We start from the raw sequence: 23429 nt of genomic DNA, 5'->3' as shown, positions 1-23429 counted from the left end.
CAACTTGTGGGAGGTGGTTCTCTCTTACTCCCCTGTAAGGCATGGGATTGAACTCAGGTTGCCAGAAGGTGGTAGCAGGCACCCTTACCTGCTGAGCCATTTCACTGACCCCTACATTTTATGTTTTGAAACAAGGTTTTTCCTGTGGTCCAGGTTGGCCTGGAGCTTACAGTTTTCCTAGACTGGTGACTTGAATTGAATGCCTGGGATTTACCCGGTGGAAGGAAAAGAACTGACTCTGGCCTCCACAAACAAAATGCAATAATTAGAAAAAATAGTGGCACATGCCTTTAGTACCAGAGACAGGCAGATGGCTATATGTTTAAAGTCAGCCTGGTCTACAGAGTGAGTTCCAGGACAGCCAGGGCTATCCAGAAAAACCCTGCCTTGAAAAACAAAACAAAAACAAACACAAAGAAGAAAACACAAAAAACATTTTTAAGCATTAAGTATACAATAATGTTGTAGAAATACAAAAAACAACTCTTACTCTAAGTCTTCCATCTCTGACTCCCAGGAAAATAGATGTACTTAGGAAGACTGAGTGGCGTCACTCATGAAGGGGTAGGGAAGGGAGAGAGAATGTTCATAACAAGATTTCCTCCGTTTTCAAGGTGAGATTAAGAAGTGATAGGTACCTGAAGAAATAGGCTCAGCAGTTAAGAGGACTGGCTGCTCTTGCAGAAGACCAGGGTTTGATTCCCACCACACACATAGAGGCTCACAACCAGCTAAAACTCCAGTTCTAGCTGATAGGACACCGTCGGCAGGCTCTGCACAGGACTGGTGCCCAGACATGCACACAGGCAAAACATTAGTTCACAAAACAAAACAATAAAGTTTAAAAAAATCGATAGGGTATTTTGGGCTCATACTCAACTAGCTGGGCAGCATTCTTAGAATCCAGACATATACACAAAGTAAGGGTGAGGAAGGGAGACAGGGAGAGCACAAACTAAGGGTGGCGCAGGGGTTAGGGAAATTGTTTTGACAGTTTTCATCTTTGTCCTTTTGCACTGGGTCAACCTCCCCAGTGCTTTTGGTGGTTTCCAGGGAGATGGAAGTGTGGGAGACTTTGGGGATGATCTGAAACTTCTAAACACCAAACAGGGTATTTAGGACCCCGGGAGCCAATATTCTCCCTAATAACTTGTCTATTTAAAACCTCTCTGTTCTTCCCTTATATTTAGATGAGTTGGAGTCGGTGTACTTCTGACTCAGCTATGGCAAAGGGAAGAGGCTTTTGCGAGTGTCTTCCGCCAAACTTGAGACTGGAAGATGAGAATACACGGAAGTAATCTCTGACTCAGCCTGCCCAAGGCTAGGGTGTTGAGGCATTCCCCACGAGTGACGCACTCCCAGGATAGGTGACTTCATGTATCATGGGACTTATTCCACCACTGACTCCACCCCATAGCCTCCTCTGCTTCTTCTCTCACTTCCCAGCCCCGCCTCCCTCTCAAGATCAGAGAGGAACCGGTGGTAGTGGCTGCAGCCTAGAACTGTCTTTCTCGTAGGCAGGGAGCAGAGGGACCCAGTGTTTGGAAAAATGCAAAAAGTGGTACTCATTTTCCCTTCTCCAGATGCTTCGCTCTTCTGGTTAAGGCTATCCTCACTCTTCCTTAACACCAAAGGGTACTAACGTACTCGAGGCAACCTGATCCTCTAGGCAGTCATTCTAGTTACAGCTTTTTCCCTCATCCACTGTTTTCCTCTGAGTCCGGAATTCTCAGTAGGAAGTAGTGAGAGTCTCGCCTCTGCCTCTTTCCTGTTCTAGCTGTATGACCTTGACTAACCCGCAACTTCCCTTGGCCCTAGTTTCTTTGTCTGTTAAGCAGGGTTCACACGTCTGGCGCACCAAGAAGGCGCGGAATGAGCCGTAGAAAGGCGAAGAAAATGCTTGCATCCTCCTGGGGAAAGTTGTCAGTCTTCAGAGCCCCTCCCTTTCCTCTGGGAACGCCCAGCCAACGCAGCCTCCGGCTGTCACTTCCTCCACCTCTCACCTCCCGGCCCGCGCGCGCGCGCGGCGCCGGGTGTTGGCGTCACAGCCGGCGCACACCGCCGCCAGGCCCCGCCCCTCGGCCGCGCCTGGCCTCCCGCGGGGCCCCGCCCACCGGGGCGACGCGGCGCTGGCCCCGCCCCACGGGTGACGCGTAGCGCGCGCGGCCCGGCCGCCCCGGCAGTTGGTGCAGCGGCGGTTGGGGCGAGTGCGCTCACCCCACCCCTCCCCTCCTCGGCCAGGGCTCCGGCCCCCACCCCGCGGGGCCCAGCCCCAGCCCCAGCCTCCGCCGGGCCCGTCCCGTGCGGGCCCGTGCCACCCCTCAGCCGGCGACGCCCGGGGCCGCCCGCCCGCCCGCCACCATGGAGCTGGAGGACGGTGTGGTATACCAGGAGGAGCCCGGAGGCTCCGGGGCCGTGATGTCAGAGCGGGTGTCCGGCCTGGCCGGCTCCATCTACCGCGAGTTCGAGCGGCTAATCGGGCGCTACGATGAGGAGGTGGTCAAGGAGCTGATGCCACTGGTGGTGGCCGTGCTGGAGAACCTGGACTCGGTGTTCGCGCAGGACCAGGAGCACCAGGTGGAGCTGGAGCTGCTGCGGGACGACAACGAGCAGCTCATCACCCAGTACGAGCGGGAGAAGGCGCTGCGCAAGCACGCCGAGGAGGTGAGGGCCGGCGGGGGCGGGGGTCGCAGCCTGGCTGGGGACGCTGGGCGCGCCAGGCGCACCAACGCGCCAGGGTGGACTCCTGAAGGGCAGGCCCGAGTCCAGGGCCCTGGACAGTGCTCCGTAGCGTCTCGGGACCCCGGGACACTGGCCGGTGCTGGAAGCCTAGGCAGGCCAGCGAGTGTCCAGGAGAGGGGTGAAGTGGGAGGGAAGGCCCGGGGAGGAAGCGACACTCTGGCATCTGAGGGCACCTGGGACTGCCCGAGGGCGGAGACTTGAGGGTGTCTGGTTGCTTCTTGTTTAGGGAAGTTTCCGACCACCGTAGGATAGTCGGGTGCGGGTTCAAACTTTTAGCATGGGGAGGGGCAGTGCTGTCCTGCCCGAGTCAGTTCCGCTGGCTTCGGTACCTTTCCAGGGGGGCTGCTGCTGCTTTGGGAAGTTAGAGATCTCCCTCTTTCGGTCAGTTTCTTCTTGACATTTAGATTCTCTTGAGAAGGAAGTCTACCTCTTGTACCCTTTTTTTTTTTTTTTTTCATTTAACACTTTGTCAACCACTTAGAAGTCGACTAGCAGAGCCCAGTAAGTACATACAGTACATTCATTTACTTTATTAATGTTCCTCACCGAGGAATGTTCCTCCTTCGTATCAGGTGGTAACCTTGGACAGTTCCCTGACAGCCTCCTCTATTTATAAAGACTGGGGGGCGGGGTTGAGAAGGTGTGGGTGAGTGTTACAACACTTGTCCTGTCTGCATTTGCTTTGCATCCTGCAGTTTCTAAGTACACTTGGCTGGCTCTTCGCTGGAACACCTGAGCGGTGACCTTTGTACTCGTCACCTGAGTGTGTGAGCCTTTTGGATCCTGGGCTGTAAATGATCCTCTAGCTTTTTGAGCGAGTTCAGGATTTTAGCCTGCAGGCTGAGCGCCCTGGCATTGTTTCTGAAGAACCTTTCTTCGGCAGTCAAAATGCTCTCCTTGTTTTTGTGCCAGACATCTACTGCACCTAGCTAAATACATGGTGATTGAAGGAGACTAATTATCGAAGGAACCACGTGTTGTTTTTCAAAACTACATGACGCGGTAGAAGAATGTGACATTTGTTTGGCAGCTCAGTTCCTAGCATTAAATAGGCAGTTTATTTTGTTATATGTGCCTCTGCATTCAGGTAAATGATTCTTTTTTTTTTTTTTTAATCATGATTATAGTGGTGCTTTGTAATTGAGATTTTGCAGTCCGCCTATCTTAAAGGAACGGCATTGAATTTGCCAAACAAAATTGACTTTATTTCAAGAGTATGTTTACAAATATACATGGAGGGAAGGGTTGAAAAGAAGACAAGGCCACAGTTTCTGTTGGTTTCTTGGTACTGTTTATAAAACAGATCAAGGCCTTTAAGGTGGCTTGCCACTTGGTCATACCGATACAGACTTTTGCCATGATGTGGATGCAGTTGGAAGAGAGTGGGGCCAAATATACACAGATTAGGAGCAAGTTCTATGTAACCTATTACCTCTGGTTAAAAAAAAGAAATGTTCCCTCCAGCCTTAGCCTGCGGACAGGATGAAGGGCCGAGGTTACACAGTCCAAGAAAACCAGTTGTTACAGGTTGCAGAATCAGAAAGTAAAACTGCTAGGCTTTGTTTTCTTTATTTATTCATTTATTTTGGTTTTTCAAGACAGGGTTTCAATGTGTAGCCCTGGCTGGCTATCCTGGAGCTTGCTCTGTAGACCAGGCTGGCCTGGGACTCACAGAGATCCTCCTGCCACTGCCTACCTAATGCTGGGATCAAAGGCATGCACCACCTCTGTCCGGCTTATATTTATTTAAGTAAATGACTTTAAAAACAGTCTGTTCACTAGGTTTCTTTAACATTTATACTTTCTTAGTTATATCTGTTAAATCTCCATAATGAAATGTTTGGGTAGACTCCTGGCCTGAGAATTGACAACACTGATGAGATGCTAGACAAACCCTGCCCTAACCACAAACATAAAACCCCAGCAGCAGCAGCAGCAGCACTCATGGAAGATGCTAAGCGGTTTTGCCTATACCTAGGAGCTCAGTCTTCCAGGCCAGTGTACAGAGTGGATCCTGTTTAATTCTCTCCCTGAATGCTCAGTGCCTTTAACCCAGAAATTAAGAGCGTGTGCTTATAGCAGAAGTGCTCCAGGGAGGGTATTTACAAAGTAATTTGAAAGCATGGTAATTGTTCATCTTTAGAGCGTAAAGAAAATTCTGGGTATCTTTGTGGGAACTTAAGAAGACATGGGAATGGTGAAGGTGTTAAGGAACCTATGAGGTGCTGTAATCTCTTGCTTGCAGAAATTGCCAGAGAGGGGGCAGGAATGTAATTTCTATTATAATGGTTGTACTTAATTTGAATGTACTCCACTTTTTTTTGCTTTTATTTGAATTGTGTATGTGTATAGTTGGTTTGTTGTTTTAGTGACTCCTTTTAGAACTGCTTTTTGGGGGTGGGGTGGAGTGGAAAGGTGGCTCAGCAGTTAAGAGCACTGACTGCTCTTCCTGAGGTCCTGAATTTAATTCCCAACAAACACATGGTGGTTTATAACCATCTGTAATGGAATTGGATGCCCTCTTCTGGTGTGTCTGAAGAAAATCACAGTGTACTCACATGCTGTTTTGGGAACTGGAGTATAGCTTAGTGGTAGAGTGCCTGCCTAGCATTCTGTCTGGGCTCAGTCCACAGCACTGCAAAAAGTTACCTCCAGCACCAAACAGCAGCAAATAAAATACATAGAGAAAGGCAGAGTTTTACATAGTTTTTGGCCAGTGGCAATTGGTAATAAATGCTTTCACTGGACACTCTTGTCCTTGGTTCCCTGCCACGAGCTTTCCTTTAACCCAGGCCTGGCAGATACTTTTGCTCATGTTACACCCTTGCCACACAGTGTCTTCCCCAGAGTTTAACCTGGTGAGCTCTTTTCTCCCTCCCTTTTTCTTCCTTCCTTTCCTCCTTCTCCTCCTTCTTTCTTTCTTTTTTTTTTTTTAAAGATTTATTTATTTATTATATGTAAGTACACTGTAGTTGTTTTCAGACACTCCAGAAGAGGGCGTCAGATCTTGTTACAGATGGTTGTGAGCCACCATATGGTTGCTGGGATTTGAACTCCGGACCTTCGGAAGAGCAGTCGGGTGCTTTTACCCACTGAGCCATCTCACCAGCCCTCCTCCTTCTTTCTTTAGTCTTAGCCTGTGCTTTCTTTCTATATAAGCATGCTCTGTACCCACATCAGCTTTGAACTTGAAATTCGTTTGTGTCAGCCTTCCGAGTCTTGAGGTTACAGGCTTATACTGCCATCCTCAGCCAGTTCCTGTCAATTATATGCTCAGTTTAAATGCCTTTCTTGTCCATTGTGTAATGAAATATTGTGTGGCCCTCGTGAATCCATTTATTTGCTTTTTTTGTGGGGTCTGGGGAGAGACTGGGCACTTACTCTCTTTCCAAGGCTGGTCTAGAACTTAGGATTTCTGGCTACAGATTCCTGGCAATTGTGTCTCAGCTTTCTAGGTGCTGAGTATAGGTGATTATAGTAATTTGCTACCATGGCTGGCTCATCCCTTTAACAAAATTTACTTATTTATTTAAGCATGCTTAAGGATGAGTTTGCCATGGCTCATGGGCAGAGGTGAGAGGAGAACTTAGGTCAGTTCTTTTTTTCTACCAAATTATTCTTGGGGATTAAACTCAGGTCAGCAGGGGCTGATGAGATGGTTCAGTAGCAGTTAAAGGGCTGGTCCTGGTCTTGCAAGGGAGCCAAGTTCTGTTCCCAGAACCCACATCAAAAAGCTCACATTTGGCTGTACCTCCAGCTCCAGAGGGCTCCGAGGCCTAAGGGCTCTGTGTACACCTGCACTTGTGCGTATGCTCACAAGCAAACACACACACACACACACACACACACACACACACACTAAAATAGAAATAATTGTTAGGAGCTGGAGAGGTGGCTCAGTGGTCAAGAGCACACACTGCTCTTCCAGAGGACTGAGTTCAGTTCCTAGTTCCTATATAGGCAGCTGACAATTGTTTGTAATTCCAGCTCCAGAATCTATCTTCTAGAGCACTGCACTTCTGTGTACAGACCGACATTCAGACAGTACATAGACAGGCCATGATTACAACCTAAAAAACTGGGTCTGGAGAGATAGCTCAGTGGTTTAGTATACACACACACACACAAACAAAATACCAATGACACAAAAAAATAAAATCTCAAAAAATTTTAATAAATACATCTAACACACCCCAAATAACCTTAGGGCATCAGGCTTGGAGACAAGTGCCTTTAGCAGCTATATTGTCTCACTAGCCCAAGTCTGGTCTTTTCGTAGTTTTTTGTTTGTTTTGAGGAGGATTTCATGATTTTTCTGCCTCTCAAGTGCTGGGTTTACAGGTCTGTACCACTATTGTTAATTAGTCATTAAAAAAAAAAAAAAAAAAGGTTGGGGGCTGGAGAGATGGCTCAGCGGTTAAGAGCACTGACTACTCTTCTGAAGGTCCTGAGTTCAAATCCCAGCAACCACATGGTGGCTCACAACCACCTGTAATGAGACCTGACACCCTCTTCTGGAGTGCCTGAAGCTACAGTGTACTTACATATAATAAATAAATAAATCTTAAAAAAAAAAAAAGTCGGAGCAAGGCATGGTAGTACTTACCTTTAATCCCAGCACTCTGGAGGACAGCCAGCGCAGCACAGTAAGACCTAGTCTTAAAACAACTCTAAAACATGCTTTTAACTTTTTAAAAATGTGGTATATGTTACATATATATGTATCGTTTCCATGTTAATTCGGGGGTGTATTCACATGTGTGTGTGGTTTCCGTGTTCATTAGGGTGTGTTCGCATGTGTGTGCAAGAGGTCAGAGTTGATGCTAGATGTCATCCTCAGCTGCTCCCTCTCACCTTGTTTATTTGTGACGAGAGTTTGAGTGACCCGGAATGTTTCTTTTCTTGTTTATCGGTGTGATAACTCTGATGAAAGCAACCTTAGGGGGTTGGAAAGATAGTTCAGCAGGTAAGAACTGAGTTGCTCTTACATGGGACCCAGGTTTGGTTCCCAGCACCCACAGGATGGTTCACAACTCTCCTTAACTCCAGTTCCAGGGAATCTGATACTTTCTTCTAGCCTCCATGAATACCAGGTATACACACACACATGTACACATATATGCAGCCAAAATACTCATACATATAAAATAAGTACATCTTTAAAAAGAAAAGCAACCCAAGGGAGAAAGGGCCTATTGTAGCTCACAATTCAAAGCCCAGTCTGTCATGGCAGGGAAGTCAAGGCAGGAGTTTGAAGCAGCTGGTCACACTGCATGCACAGTCAGAAACAGAAGGATGGATGCATGCTTGTAAGTTTCAGTTTATTGTATATAGTTTAGGAACCTTGCCTGGAGAATGTTCTTGCCACCAGTAAAATGGGTCTTCCTATATCAATTAACAATGTAGTCTACATAATCCCCCAGAGGTATGCTCAGAGGTCCATCTCTCAGGTGATTCTAAGTTTCCTCAATTTCATAGGTTCCTGACACACACAAGGTAGCTTATAACATCCTGTAACTCCAGTTTTGGAGGATATGACAACCTCTTCGGACATCCTCAGGCTCTTGCATGCATGTGATCCATATAAAGACACTCAGGCACACATACAAATAGAAATACATAAATTAAACAAACAAATCTTGTATCTGGGTACATCTTTCTTGAGGAGCCTGTACCCTTGGTTGGGTATGTAGCACTTGCTATGACTATCTTAGAGAAGCCCACACTGTGTTCTTGGGTGTATATTACTTTCTCAGATATGTCTTTATCTCTTTACCATCATGCTTAAGATTGTGTTAAAATATCTTTATTAAACCTGAGCTTTGCTTCATAGAATAAAATGCTGTGGTTTGTTTCTTCAGTGGAACAATGACTTCTCTCTTTTCCAATAATCAGCTCAGCCACTGACCTCTTAGGGAAAAGGTCAGCAGTCTGGCCATGGTAGCACACGACTTTGATCCCAGCACTTGGGGGGAACTGGCAGGTGGATCTCTGAATTCAAGGCCAACCTGGTCTACAGAACTAGTTTCAGGACAGCCAGGGCCACACAGAGAAACCTGTGGAGAAAAGAAAACAAGGAAAGAAAAAGCAAAAAGATGAGCATTAGCCTGGAGGAACACTCTGTAGTCCAGGCTAGCCTAGGACTCACTGTGTAGTCAGGAATAACCTTGAGTTACTCATCTTCCTTTGTAGTCCAGGCTAGCCTAGGACTCACTGTGTAGTCAGGAATAACCTTGAGTTACTCATCTTCCTGCCTCAAGGATTGTAGGCATTACCACCATTCAGACTTGGCTGGTTTTTTGGTTTTGTTTTTAAAGATTGATCTATGTATTTGTGTGTGTCAATATGTGTGAGTGCATGTGCCCGTGCATGAATGGGGAGACTAGAAAGTACTGACTGGCCTCTGTCGATTTCTTTTTTATTTGTATTTTATTTTTATTTTTGAGACGAGGTTTATGTGTGTAACAGCCCTGGCTGCTCTGCACTGGAGCTCACTCTGTACCCCAGGCTGGCTTCAAGCTCACAGACATCCACCTGCCTCTGCCTCCCATCACCACCATTTGCTATTCTGAGTGTATTTAGAAGTCAAGGCTGGCAAGCCTTTTTTTTTTTTTTTTTTTTTTTTTTTTCTTTTTTAAAGCAAAAACAAAACCAAAAAACCTTCTTTGAAATGTCTTTGCTTGTCTGCATTTAGTGTGTGAACCACTTAGATGCTTGATGCCCAAAGATGGCAGTAGAAGAAGGTCCTCTGGTACTGGAGTTGTGGGTGGTGGGTTCTGGGAACCAAACCTGGGTCCTCTGCAAAAGTAGCAAGCGTTCTTATCTACTGAACCATCTATCCAGTCCCTACTACTTATAGTTTTTAAGATTTAATTTTTAAAACCTTTTGTTTGTTTAATTTTTTTTATGTATGCGCATACACTGTCGCTCTCTTCAGATACACCAGAAGAGGGCATCAGATCCCATTACAGATGGTTGTGAGCTACCAGTTTTGGTTGCTAGGGATTGGCTCAAGATCTTTGGAAGAGCAGTCAGTCCTCTTAACCACTGAGCCATCTCCACAGCTCCAAGATTTAATTTTTACCTAGTATGTGTGTGTCATATGTGGGAATGTACATGGTGCCCTTGGAGTCCAGAAGAGGGTATTGGATCCCCTGGTGCTGGAGTTAACATGTGGCTGTGAGCTGCCTGCCATGGGTGGCTGAGAACTGCAGTTGTGAGAGCAGGAGTAGCAGTACATGCACGTTCTCTCCAGCCCCACAGTCAGTACAGTGTTATGGTCAACTAGCCCACTTGTTTATTATTAGGAAAAAGTACACACACACACACACAGACACACACACAGACACACACACAAGTTGCAAAGCCACTCACTGTATACTCACTATCAGATTCAGTAGTTTAGTCATCAGTATATGTGAGTGCTGGGGTGTTGATTGTTGATGTGGATGTGCACTTCTTGTTTTGTTTTTTTGTTTCTTGTTTTGTTTTTTTGAGACAGGGTTTCTCTGTATAGCCCTGGCTGTTCTGGAACTCTGGAACTCACTTTGTAGATCAGGCTGGCCTCGAACTCAGAAATCCGCCTGCCTCTGTCTCCCGAGTGCTAGGATTAAAGGCATGTGCCACCACTGCCCGGCTTGTATGTGCACTTAGTATGAGTGTGTGTGTGTATAATAAAGGACAATATGGTGCAGTTAGTTCTGTCTTTTCTTTCACCTTTAGGTGGGTTCCAGGTATCACAGTTAGGCTACCAGGCTTGCATGACAGTGCTTTTCTTTCCTGGTGAGCTGTCTTGGCTTATGTACACACATGTCTCTTATTGCTGAGCTGTTTGAAAGCAAATTTACATTCTGATGCTTTCCTCAGTACAACATATTTAGACTTGAGAATACTTTCTAGTGTCACCTAAGTTCTATTTGAATTAATTTAACAATTTGAGGCAAAGTTTTACTGTGTATCCCATTCTAGTCTCAAACTTGAGATTTCTGCCTCCCTCAAAAGTGCTGAAATATAAGCAGTGCATTACTACACTTACCTTGATTTTTTTGTTGTTTTTTGAGACAGTGTTTCATGTAGCTCAGGCTATCCTCAAACTTGCTATGTTGTGGTGGCTGGCCCTGGACTCCTGTTCTCCTTCTCCCACCCCTCAGTTGTTTGCATTACAGATGCAGTCAACCAAGCCGGGCTTTGCTTTAACTTAGGCGTGGTATATGCCAGTTACAGGGATGGATAAGTCAATATATTTTAGAATGTTTTAAAATTATTGTATGTGAGTATATGGTGTCCATGTATGCTAGGGTGTGTGTGTGTGTGAGAGAGAGAGAGAGAGAGGGGGGGCAATGTTGTGATGTTGGTTCTCTCCTACATTTTTGGGGATCCCAAGGCTTAAACTCTGGTCCCTGAGTTTCCTAGGCAAGTACCTTTACTTTACCTGCTGATTTGCTCATCAGCCCAAGTCATTAATATCTTTATAGTTCATTAATATAACTACAAGGAAAAGAAGAAATTATTGTAATTTAGCTATTTCTATAAGAAATTTAGTGGTGCACATCTTTAATCCCAGCTCTCAGGAGCTAGAGAGAAGCTGATCTCTGAGTTCAAAGCCAGCCTGGTCTACACAGTGAGTTCAAAGATACCTAGAGCTACATAGTGAGACCCTGACTTGAAAAAAAAAAAAAAAAAAAGAAAGAAAAAGATTTAATTTGACATTTATAAAACAATATTATTTTGACACTAAGAGTATATCTGGCCATGGTGATACACTCTTGTACTCTATACTTGGGGAGGTAGAGGCAAGAGGATCAGGTTAGGAGTTCAAGGTCACCTTCAACTCCATAATGGGTTGAAGGCCAGTCTGGGTACAAAAGACCAAAGGTAGGCGTGTACATTCGTTTAATCCCAACACTAAGGAGGCAGAGGCAGGTGGATATCTTGATTTCAAAGGACAGCCAGCTGAGCCTATGTGATAAAGAGAGAGAGAGAGAGAGAGAGAGAGAGAGAGAGAGAGAGAGAGAGAGAGTAACTAGTTTGTGCTTTTTGTCTCAATGAGTAGTAGTGGTTGATTAGTATGCACAGGACTGGGCCCTGGGTTTGATTCCCAGTATGAGAGAGAAGAACAAAAGAATAAAGAGGGAAAAAGGGAGGAGTTTAGCTAGTGTGGTAGCTGCCTGTACTCAGGCTAGAGTCCTGGGCTCCAGGCTTTAAAATATAAGCTATGTAGTTAGACGCCACCTACCACCTTAAAAAGGAGAAGAAAGTAAATAAAAACAGTAGATTGCAGATTATTGTAGAAGCTGTTCAGGAAGTTAACAGGGTGATAGAATAAAGAAGCAGGCATGTTAAATGGAACAAGCTTATAAAAAAGGTTAAGTTGATGCAGGAGGCAACTCGATTCACAAGAATAAATATTTAGGTCTGAAGCTTTTAACATTTACATTTAGAATTTCTCTTCCTGATTCTAGAAAAAAATTGAAAAGTATATTATTTTCATAAATTGATTTTTTTCTACTTTTAGCCATATTCCTTTTCAAACTTGACTTCCCAGCAATGTATAACTTTTGGCAACTCTTTCCAATAAATGTTTTGCAGAGCTGAGAATTAAATTGAGGGCTTATATGCAGGGTGTATGATTTGGAGAGCTCTTGTATTCCACTCTCTACCCCCAATTTGATATCTGACCTCTGAATTTCCCATATTTATATTGGTGTCTGCTTCCTTTGATTTTCTCTTATATGACTTTTTATTTGTCACTATGAATACCTGTAGCTGATATTCTCCATTCCCATGGGTTTAATTACCATTGTTCATTATTCCATATGGATATGTCTTTGAGTTATAACAAATACTTGACTTGATACTTATGCTCTTGGTAGGGATACAGTGGTTCTCTTCCTCTCTCTCTAGAGACTTCACATTGCCTATTAGATGTGAGTGTTTTCTAACATGTTAAAAATGAACTTACCATGCCGGGCGTGGTGGCGCACGCCTTTAATCCCAGCACTTGGGAGGCAGAGGCAGGCGGATTTCTGAGTTCGAGGCCAGCCTGGTCTACAAAGTGAGTGCCAGGACAGCCAAGGCTACACAGAGAAACCCTGTCTCCAAAAACAAAAACAAACAAACAAACAAACAAACAAACAAAAAATGAACTTACCCCCAAAGTCTGCTTCCCTTGTTCTGTCTTGTTCTCTGACTATCTTCCATGGCTCTCCCTCACTTCTAGTTATCATTATTATCCTTTTTAGCTAATTTATTAGTTTTATTATTTTTTCAACAAGGTCGTAGCAGCAGACCTGAAACTCTGCCTTCATTTCCCATGCACGTGTACTTTCTTTCCCTGCCATATTTTTCTTTTTTTGGAGGGGGAGGGGTGACACATTGCCTAAGTTGGTCTTAAATTCCTGCGCTCATTTACCAGCTTTAGCCTCTCAAATAGCTACAAGCATGCATGGTGCTGACTTTCCTTTGTACCTAAGTCTCTTTTTCCAAGTCGGTTTTTATCATCATGCTCCAGGCTGTCGATCTCTCACTCTGCATGTCACTCCTTGAAAGGAAACTGTGGTAGCCACCACTATCCACAACTGGCACAGAGGAAGTGCTGAGCATTTCTGAATGAAGGACTAATTTTTCTTTCTAGTATTGGCAACCTATAAAGTTTCCATTTCTCCAAAATGGAAGTCTGGGACTAGTGTGGAGCTCGGAGGTCACATGCCATCCCCTGGGATCAATTGCAGTACTGAAGAAAGAAAACCAAGGAAATCTGATCAGAGAATCTTCACACTTAGTGTCTCTAGCTAAGTTTCTTGAAATGGCTTGTTTCTAAGTAGAAGGCTTTGAGTGTAGATATCCCTATCTTGTGAGTTTCAGCTGTCCATTTTGAGCCACACTAAACATTTTGTATTCATTCCTGGCCTTAATAAAAGCATGCTTCTTATAGTTTAAAAAAAATTACATTTATTTATTTATTTATTTATTTATTGTTGAGAGGGGCATGCACTTGTTGTCAGTGTGCATGTCAGTCAGAAGACAGTTTTTTTGTTTTGTTTTGTTTTGTTTTGTTTGTTTTTCAAGACAGGGTTTCTCTGTGTAGCCCTGGCTGTTCTGGAACTCACTCTGTAGACCAGGCTGGCCTTGAACTCAGAAATCTGACTGCCTCTGCCTCCCAAGTGCTGCGGTTAAAGGCGTGCGCCACCACTGCCCAGCCAGAAGGCAGCTTTTGGGAATCTGTTCTCTCTCCTTCCACCACATACATTCCTGGGATTAAACTCAGTCAGGCTTAGAGCAGCAGGCAACTTTACCCACTGAGATATCCTGCCAACCCAATTTTACCTATGGACTGATTTGTTGTTTAAGATGCAATTCTAGATTGCCTTTTATGAACACCTAAGTATGGATTATGGTGTTTCATTGCCTCCCACAACCAAATGTCCTTTCCTTTTCTTCACACCTCACCTATCTTATCAGACTAATCTGTTGCTTTTATTCTTTCACCAAACTGGACATTCAGTGGGCACTTAATAAGTGTCTGTTGGCTAAATGGATAAATATCTAAAGGTCAAATTGCTAAGCCTAAGCTCATTTACAGTTCTCTTTGTGCATTCAAATTTTTGTCACTAACTGTTGGTGCCAAGTTATGCTAAAACTTGCAAAAAGTTTTTCCATAAGTCTTTTGACTTTTTCTCTCTCTTGTAACTCCAATTCTAAGGGTATCTAACATTCTTTGTCATCAGACACACAAAGCACAAACATACATGTATGCAAAACACCTATCCACATAATACAAACATTTGAAAAAAGTTTAATCGAGTTCTCATTTCCCTCCACTTTGTCGCCATTTGTCAATCTCAGACTTTGGTTTCTGTTGCTGTCTGCTGTATGTTAAGTACTTCTTGCTTTGATGTGCTTTCCCTAAGTCCCTACTTTAGTTGAATATGTTTTCTCACATTTACTGATTAGTTCAATTTTTCAGTGAATTTTTTATTCAGTTTTATTCAGTTTTATATGCTCAGTTGGTAGCAACCATATCTGAATGTACATGGCTAGTTTTGAATTTCAGAGATTGTTTTTGGTGGTGGGTTTGGGGGTCGAGATAGGGTCTCTCTATGTTAGCCTAGGCTTGCTTGGAGCTAGTGATGTAGACCAGGCTGATCTTGAACTCACAGAGATCCACCTGCCTCTGAGTGCTGAGACTAAAGCTGCATGATGATATTCCTGTTTTGTTTAAGCTAGTAATCAAATGTTCCATTCTTTTATGTCTTTATCTCTACCTCTCTGTGTCTCTGTCTGCCTCTGTCTTTTTGAACAGCCTGAATTATGCTCTTTGATGACCTTTATAACAGTCCCTTAAGATCATCATTCAGGTGAAAAGCATCAGAAAGTCTGGTTTAAAACACTGACTGTGAAGGTGTTCATGAGACAGCCAGCAAATCTGAATAGTAACCAAGTATTTACTATTAGTTGATTGAGAGTTGGGAAGTGGTACTATTTCTCATTTATTTTCCTTCAGCTAGGTTTTCTTACAGAGGAGGGTTTCCTTTTATCTACTGGTTACCTACCCTAAGGTATAGTTTTTACAAAAGGAAGTGTTTGGTACTTCTTTATACTTTTAGATTTTTGGAACCTCATACTTAGTTTTGTTTTCTTTCTCCTTCTCTCTTTTAAAAATAGCCCACTGTGGCTCTATGGGAGCAGTGACTTTTCTCTGCCTCTGACAAGTATAAATTATAGTTTTCATTCTCTCCTGCTTTGTCTGTTTTCCTCAGAATCTCCTCTGCCCCCTTCTAATCGTTTTTTGCTCTCTCTCTCTCTCTCTCTCTCTCTCTCTCTCTCTCGCTCTCTCTCTCTCTCTCTCTCTCTCTCTCTCTTGCTAGCTCCCTCCCTCCCTCTTTTTTGAGACAGTGTATCTCTGTATAGTCCTGGCTGTCCTGGAACTCACTCTGTAGACCAGGCTGGCCTCGAACTCAGAAATCTGCCTGCCTCTGCCTCCCAAGTGCTGGGATTAAAGGTGTGCGCCACCACTGCCCGGCTAGTTTTACTCTCTCTTTTTTTTTTTCAGGTTATAGTTTCAAGTGTCTGATAATGGTTAATTATCTCTCTTTCTTTGCTTTTTTTGTTTGTTGTTTGTTTTTGTTCTTTTCTTTTAGACAGGGTGTCACTGTGTAGTCTCAGCTGTCCTGGACCTCACTATGTAGACTAGGTTGTCCTTAAACTCAGAGAGCTGCTTGCATCTGCCTCCAGAGTGCTGGGATGAAAGGCATGTGCACCAGGTCTGGCTAACTTCACATACTTTTCATCTTGTTTGGTTTGGTTTTGGTTTTTTCTTTTTTCTTTTCTTTTTTTAAAAAGATTTATTTATGTATATGAGTACACCATTGTTCAGACATACCAGAAGAGGACATCAGATCCCATTACAGATGTTTGTGAGCCACCATGTGGTCATGTGGTTGCTGGGAATTGAACTCAGGACCTCTGGAAGACCAGTTGGTGCTCTTAACCACTCCCATCTCCCTAGCCCTGGCTTTGGTTTTTCAAGATAAGGGGTCTCGGTGTAGCCCTGGCTATCATAGAACTTACTCTGTAGACCAGGCTGGCCTGAAATTCAGAGATCCATCTGCCTCTGCCTTCTGAATGCTGGGACTGAAGGTGTGCATTACCACCACCTGCTTTATTTAATTTATTTTGTTATTGCATTTATAATGACATGTGTGTGTGTGTGTGTGTGTGTGTGTGTGTGTGTGTATGTATGTATGCATGTGTATATGTATGGGTGTTCACATGCCAAGTACAAATGTGGTGGTCAGGGCACAACTCTCGGGCTGCTTTTCACTTTGTGGGTCCTAGGGTTTGGGATTCCATTGTTAGGGCTTAGAACATATGACTCTCCTGTCTCTGCCTCCTAAATCCTGGGATTGCAGGTATATAACACCATAGCTATTTTGACATTGTGTGTGTGTGTGTGTGTGTGGTCAGTGTCAGAGATGGAGGAGGGGGAGAGGGAGAGATAGATAGATAGATAGATAGATAGATAGATAGATAGATAGATAGGATGTCCTGGTGTGGAAAGTACTCTGTAGCTGAGAATGACTTTGAATTTCTAATCTTTTGTTAGAATTATAGACGTAAACCACCATGCCTGATAGAAACCTGATTTTTTTACACTAATTTTTGAGGTAACTTATTAACAATTTTTTTTTTTACATTTAGATTTGGGGGTGACCTTCCTATGTTACTTTTATGACCTTGAGTTCTTATTTCATAAAACAAGCTTCATTGAAAATAAGTACATTTAACTAAAAATAAATAATGATTATATAATGGAAATAATTTCTTTTCCCTTCAGAATAAGTAAGGGTGTTTATCTTGGAGGCTGTCTGGCAGCAAGAAAGCCTGTTATTTGGTGGTGCTAAGTTTTTAGACAATTGCTATATTCAAAATTCTATTTAAAGGGCTCTCCAACCTTTGTTGGCCTCCTGTGTCTTACTCCAGAGAGCAGCAGTCTCTGAGGAGTTTGCCTTTTCAAAGAACCCATTTGTTTTTATCTAGAACAGTAGGGCAAAACAGTCCCTATAAGCCATCTGGACGTAGAGGCATTTTGCTTCATCAGAGAGCTGATTCTTTTTGAGATCCTGACATAAGTTGGTATTGTCTACTACTTTTGTTTTAAAGCAGTGTCTAGTTGCTCCCAGGACATTTCTGTCTGAAGTTCCATCAATATTGTTGCTGGCCTGGGAGCTGTTAAGATGAAGAAGAGTATCTAGTGAGAATTTATTTATTACATATCGAGAATTCCCATTCACAGACTTTTACTGTCTGCTTAAAAGAGTGTATGACTCTTTCCGCCATCTTGGAGCCTGTGGAGGCCGGCTGGGAACAGGACTTCTAACAGCAAGTACGTCTGGAAGGCTGTGGTGCAAGGCCATTTTTGCTGGCTACAAGCGAGGTCTCCGGAACCAAAGAGAGCACACGGCTCTTCTTAAAATTGAAGGCGTTTATGCCGAGATGAAACGGAGTTCTACTTAGGCAAGAGATGTGCTTATGTGTATAAAGCAAAAAACAATACAGTGACTCCTGGAGGCAAACCAAACACAACCAGAGTGATCTGGGGAAAAGTAACCCGGGCCCACGGAAATAGCGGTATGGTTCGTGCCAAATTCCGAAGCAACCTTCCTGCAAAGGCCATTGGACACAGAATCCGTGTGATGCTGTACCCATCCCGGATTTAAACTAATGAAGAGTAAATAAATAAAAGTAGATTTGTGCTCTTGTAAAAAAAAAAAAAAAAAAAAAAAAAAGAGTGTATGAGAAAGACGGAGGTAGAGAGGAATAGGGAGAGGGATTTATGCTATAACATTTTGGAAGTATTCAACCAACTCTATTTATGGTGGGGGTGAATAGCCACAATTTCCAGAGGTGAAGTCATTTAGAATTAGGAAAACTGCATCTTTTAAAATCTTATTATTTTGATTAAAAAAAAAAAAGACCCACCATAATTTTGTTAGTTCTCCAACTTCACCATGATTGTTCTGATGCTACTAGCTAAGTATACTTCAGGGTGACCAACTCTATAAACATGCCAGTATAACGATAGTAAGTCATGTTAAATCAGTTATGAAGGCCCTTTATATAAGTATCCATTTAGGGTTGTTTCTTTTTAAATGTATCTCTGGTTGCCAGGTAAGGTAGTATATACCGATAATGCCAAGAGTCCAAAGGTGCCCGCAGGCAGATCATAAATTCCAGGACGGCCTGAACTACTACATAGTGAGCTCCTATTTCTAAACAACAAACAACAACAAAAGCTTGGATTACAGTAACTGTGCTAAAATCTTACTTTGCACACAAATGCTGTTATATACAAATTATAATAAACAGAACCACAGGGTTGGTGAGATGGCTTATCACTTGCTGCATAAGTCTTGTAATCTGAATTTGATCTCTATAATCTATGAAAAGGTAGAATTGATTCCACAACATTTTTGGGCCTCTGCATTTTGTGACATATCTGAACTCCCTCTCCAACACATCACACACATGTGCATGTACACACATGCACACACACCACCACCACCACCACCACCACCACCAATAATGTTTTAAAAAACAAAGCAGGTAGTATTTTTCCTAATGATTGACCATTAACCCAGAAAGGACTCTGAACAGTCTGGTTCATCTCTCCCTAGGGAGATTAAGTCACCACCCATCAGGTTACATAGACTGAAGAGAATTAGCATGAAATAGGGAGAGAAATTTTCCCACAGGAAAACTTTGTGTATAGACAGAAACAGTGTTTTCTGTAGTGATTGGAAAGCTTGAGTTAGGTGTGGTAGTTTGTTTTTAAAGTCCCAGCACTTGCAATGGTAAAGCAATAGAACTGCCTCAAATTTGAGGCCAGCTTGAACTATACAGTAGTTCTGTGTCATCAAGGGCTACACAATGAGTCTTGTCTCAAACAAACAAAATAAAAAATAAGAAAAGAAGAACTTTAAGGATTAATAAATAGTAAAGGATTAAATAATTGCACTTTAAAATTAATGAATGTTTTTTATTGTGCTTGTTGTGCTAGTTATAATAACCAAGATATAGAATCAGCCAAGATGCCTCTTCAGCAGTTGAAACAATAAAGAAAATGTATATATAATGCATATTATTATATTCAATATATATTATGCATATAAATATATGGGTATATTTTGTAGTTTTATTCAGCCATAAAGAAGAATAAGATTGTCATTTGCAATAAATTGTATAGAAGTGAAAATCATGTTAAGTGTAGTAAGATAGGCTCACAGAGACAAATACCTTGTTATACATGAAAATATAAGGGGGACTATGAGGAAAGAGGAAGAGATTCAGAGGGAGAGGAGATGGGGAAAGAAGGGATGGTAATAGGAGGAAGAAACTTAGAATCCCACATTCTCTGTGCAGCAGAATGTGGACTGACCTGCACATCTGCTGTTGTGGCAGGAAAGCAGGAGCGAAGTGCTGGGGAATTAGTGGGAGGACAGAGAAGGCTGTATTGGGTGAAACGTCATTCTCCCCTGCCCCAATTTTGTGGTTCTTTGGCTTTTTTGTTTTTGGTCAGTTCTGTGGAAAGTGCTCTACCATTGAACTATACTCCTCAGCTAGTAAATCATAAGGCTTCTCTTTGTAATGTATAAAGTGTTCTACGTAAAATTCAGCTTTTACTTTGAAACATTAGTTACTGATTTATTTGTATTACAAACATTTTAGAACCTGTCATCACTTTTTCTACTAGGGTTACATAAGTACATAAAACAATGCCCTTATGATGCCTGCATTGTGGCAAGGACAGGCACATAGTAAATATGATAAATTATTAAAATAGTCAGTATTTTAATATGGCTATTAAAATACTGGGTTATGGGGATAATTGCTCTGAAAAAGAGTAAGGAGGGAAGATAGGAGAATAAGGAAGGTCTCACTAGGAAGGTGATGTTTGAACAAAAGCATGAGGGCAAGTCAAGAGGGAGCAAGCCAATGGCTACCCAGGGGAGAGAATTTCAAATATCAGGAAATAAGTGCCAAGGATTACTCCTTAAGTCTCAGAGTACTATGGTCTCTCAAAAGGAGCTTGATATCAAACAAGTAGTAGGATGGTAGGAAAAGATTGTGTGGGTTCCAGGACATCCATTGTAAGGGCTGTGGTAGATAAAGTATTTGGTCTTGAGAAGAAGAGAAAAATCTGGATATTCTTTGAAAGGATTTTCTTAACTCTTTTGCATTTTAGAGGATCAGGGTGAAAGGGAAGATCATTTAGGAGGTGAATTCTATAACAAGAATTCATATAGTAGATATTGGTGGCACAGATCAGGTTGTGGTAGAGAGAATGAAAAGTGGTCAGATATGAGATAGATTTGCTGATAGATGTGATAAGAGCCATTAGAGAAGAGTCAAAGTTGATTCCAAAGTTTTAGACTTGGATACAGTCATTTAGTGAACCAGAGACCTGGAGAAGATCAGGTTTCAACAAGCTCAGTTTAAGGTGTTTATTAGAATCCAAATTATGTTGCCCAGAAAGTAGACTGTGGACATGCAAATTTGAAGTTCAGGTTTGGACTAGAGATAGAAAATTGGAAGTTGTCAGCATAGTTATTATCTCAAGTAATGGAAATAGTTGAGCTCACAAAGAGTGAATGAGGGGTGGGGAGATGGCTGCCTGGTCAAGAGGCTGCTGCATGAGAAGGGTAAGGATTTGAGTTTGAATCCTCGGAGCCCATGGAAGACCCAGGTAAGGAGTACAGGTTGGCAATTCCAGTGTTCCTATAGTGAGATGTGTTCCCACACAGGAGACTCACTGGAGACTTGTGGGCCAGCTCGCTGGTCACAAGCAGTAGTGACCAAAAAGACATCCTGACAATACCTGAAGTTGTCCTCTGACTTCCACAGGTACACATGCCCTCACACGTGATGGACACAAACACACACAAGCACACCCCTACAGAGTGAACAAGGAGGAAGCCAGTTGCTATGGCATTGTAATTTTATCTATTTGTGGGGGAGGCTGAGGCAGGGGGATTGTGAGCTTTAGGCTACTTTGACAACATAGTAAGGTCTTCCTTCAAAAAATAATTTAAAGGGCTATTAAGATAGCTAAGTGTGTATGGGATTGGGTGGAGGGCAGAGACTGGAGAGAAAGATGCCTCAGTGGTTAAGAGCACTGGCTGTTCTTCCAAAGGCCCTGGGTTCAATTCCCAGCACACACATGGCAGGCCATAGCTGTCTCTTAACTCCAATTCCAGGGGATCTGACACCCTCACACACACATACAAGCAGGCAGAACACTAATGAACATAAACTAAAAATAAATCATGAAAAAAAGATAGTGAAGAGCATAAAGGCATTGTTTCCTAGCAGTGCAAGCTGGGTATCTAAAGTCCATGTCTAAAACCCATCTAAAGTGTAAGGAGAGAACAGGTGCTCCAAGATTGTCTTCAGACCTCCAACATGCATGCAGTGAGGGACACGTGTGTGCAATACATGAATACATTTTTAAAAGTTTAACAAAGAAACAAACAAACAATAAAGAACTGAAAATGTGTTCAATGAAGGAGCACTTCAGTGTGAAAATTGAGGGCCAGCTAGTAAAGAGCGCCAAGAAAGAGCAACCAGAACTAGGAGGGAAACGAGGAAAGCCAGAGAGAAAAGAGAACACAGTTGGTAGATGCAGCTGATGTAATGATTAAGATGGAGACTAAGAGTTAATGGTTTCATTTAACCAGCCTTTTTAAAAAGTATATTTGGCCAGCCTGGTCTACACAGAGTGAGTTCCAGGACAGCTAGGGCTATACAGAGAAACCCTGCCTCAAAAAAAAATATATATATATATATTTGGTTGGTAGAAATATTCCTAGCCCAGGTTCTTTGTTGAATTTAAACCTACACCATTAGGTAATGCACACAATTACGTATTGCTGATCTTATTTATTTATCTATTTATCTATCTATCTATCTATCTATCTATCTATCTATCTATCTATCTATTTGGCAGCACTGGAAATAGAACCCCTGCTTCCTACATGCTAGGCAGGCACAAGCCCATTGAGCCGCATATACCCTGACTCCAGTATCACTTGTTAAATAATCACTCAGCAAATACTATTTTGTTATTCTTTTGTCTCTTCTGTACATACTATGGATTAAAGATTTGTTTTCAACTCAAAATGAATATGCAAGTATGCTAAAAGATTTAATTGTAGTGGGATATATATATATATATATATATATTCTCTTTGGAGAATGTAAAGTGATAACTTACTACTAAATTCCGCATTTGAGATTTTTGTTATAATATTAGAGAAGCTTAAATTAACCCAATTTTATGATTTTTTTTTTTTTTTTTTTTTTTTTTTTTTTTGGTTTTTCGAGACAGGGTTTCTCTGTGTAGCCCTGGCCGTCCTGGAACTCACTTTGTAGACCAGGCTGGCCTCGAACTCAGAAATCCACCTGCCTCTGCCTCCCGAGTGCTGGGATTAAAGGCGTGCACCACCACGCCCGGCAATTTTATGATTTTTAAGATCTCTTAGATAATACTATATACCTAATATGTATTTAATATTTAATGTTTAATATTTAAATGTATATAATTAAAATTTTTTATTTTATGTATGATGGCATGCATGGGCAGGGCAAAGGAGTTTTAGTTTCAGGAGTCAGTTTTCTCCTTCTACCTTGCGGATCCTGAAAATCAAATTCAGGTCATTAGGCTTGGTGGCAAGCCTTCCTTTACTGAGCCATATTGTCAGCTCTTGCTTGTTGTCAGTTCTGTTGAGATTTTTGCATGCAAGTGTGTCTGTATACCACATGTGTGCCTGGTATCTTCGGAGTTTAGAAGAGGGTATCAGATCCCCAGGACTGAAGTTACAGAAGGATGTAAGCTACCATGTGGGTACTAGAACCAGAACTGGGGTCCTCTCGAAGAACAGCCAGTGCTCTTAACCTTGAGGCATCTCTCCAGCCCCTGTTTATTATTTTTGAAAAACAGGTATTGAAAAAAAAATATAAACTAGAGTTCATTTCAATAGTGAAAAATGTATATTCTTCTTTATTAGAAATTCATTGAATTTGAAGACTCTCAAGAACAGGAAAAAAAGGATTTACAGACGCGAGTGGAGTCTCTAGAATCTCAAACAAGACAACTTGAACTCAAAGCAAAAAACTATGCTGACCAGAGT

General features: G+C 42.5%; 1 protein-coding gene and 1 pseudogene across 4 annotated transcripts in view; both read left to right on the top strand.

Annotated features, from left to right (window-relative positions):
- Positions 1 to 2183: 2183 nt before the first annotated feature.
- Positions 2184 to 23429, top strand: part of Spag9 (sperm associated antigen 9) — a 132511-nt gene continuing 111265 nt past the window's right edge. For 3 of the 4 annotated variants that reach the window (XM_021175541.3, XM_021175540.3, XM_029483615.2), the window contains exons 1-2: positions 2184 to 2664; positions 23307 to 23427. In XM_021175541.3, coding sequence (XP_021031200.1) covers positions 2362 to 2664; positions 23307 to 23427 — 424 coding nt within the window. In that variant the 5' untranslated portion in view covers positions 2184 to 2361. The remainder of the gene's footprint in view (positions 2665 to 23306; positions 23428 to 23429) is intronic. The other variant, XM_021175542.3, reaches the window with a different exon arrangement.
- On the top strand, positions 6278 to 18029 carry LOC110306213 (large ribosomal subunit protein eL33 pseudogene; annotated as a pseudogene).

Source organism: Mus caroli, unplaced genomic scaffold (assembly GCF_978045245.1).
Source record: "Mus caroli unplaced genomic scaffold, Mus_caroli_1 scaffold_13, whole genome shotgun sequence".
Lineage (NCBI taxonomy): Eukaryota > Metazoa > Chordata > Mammalia > Rodentia > Muridae > Mus > Mus caroli.
This window is presented reverse-complemented; position numbering and strand designations above follow the sequence as displayed.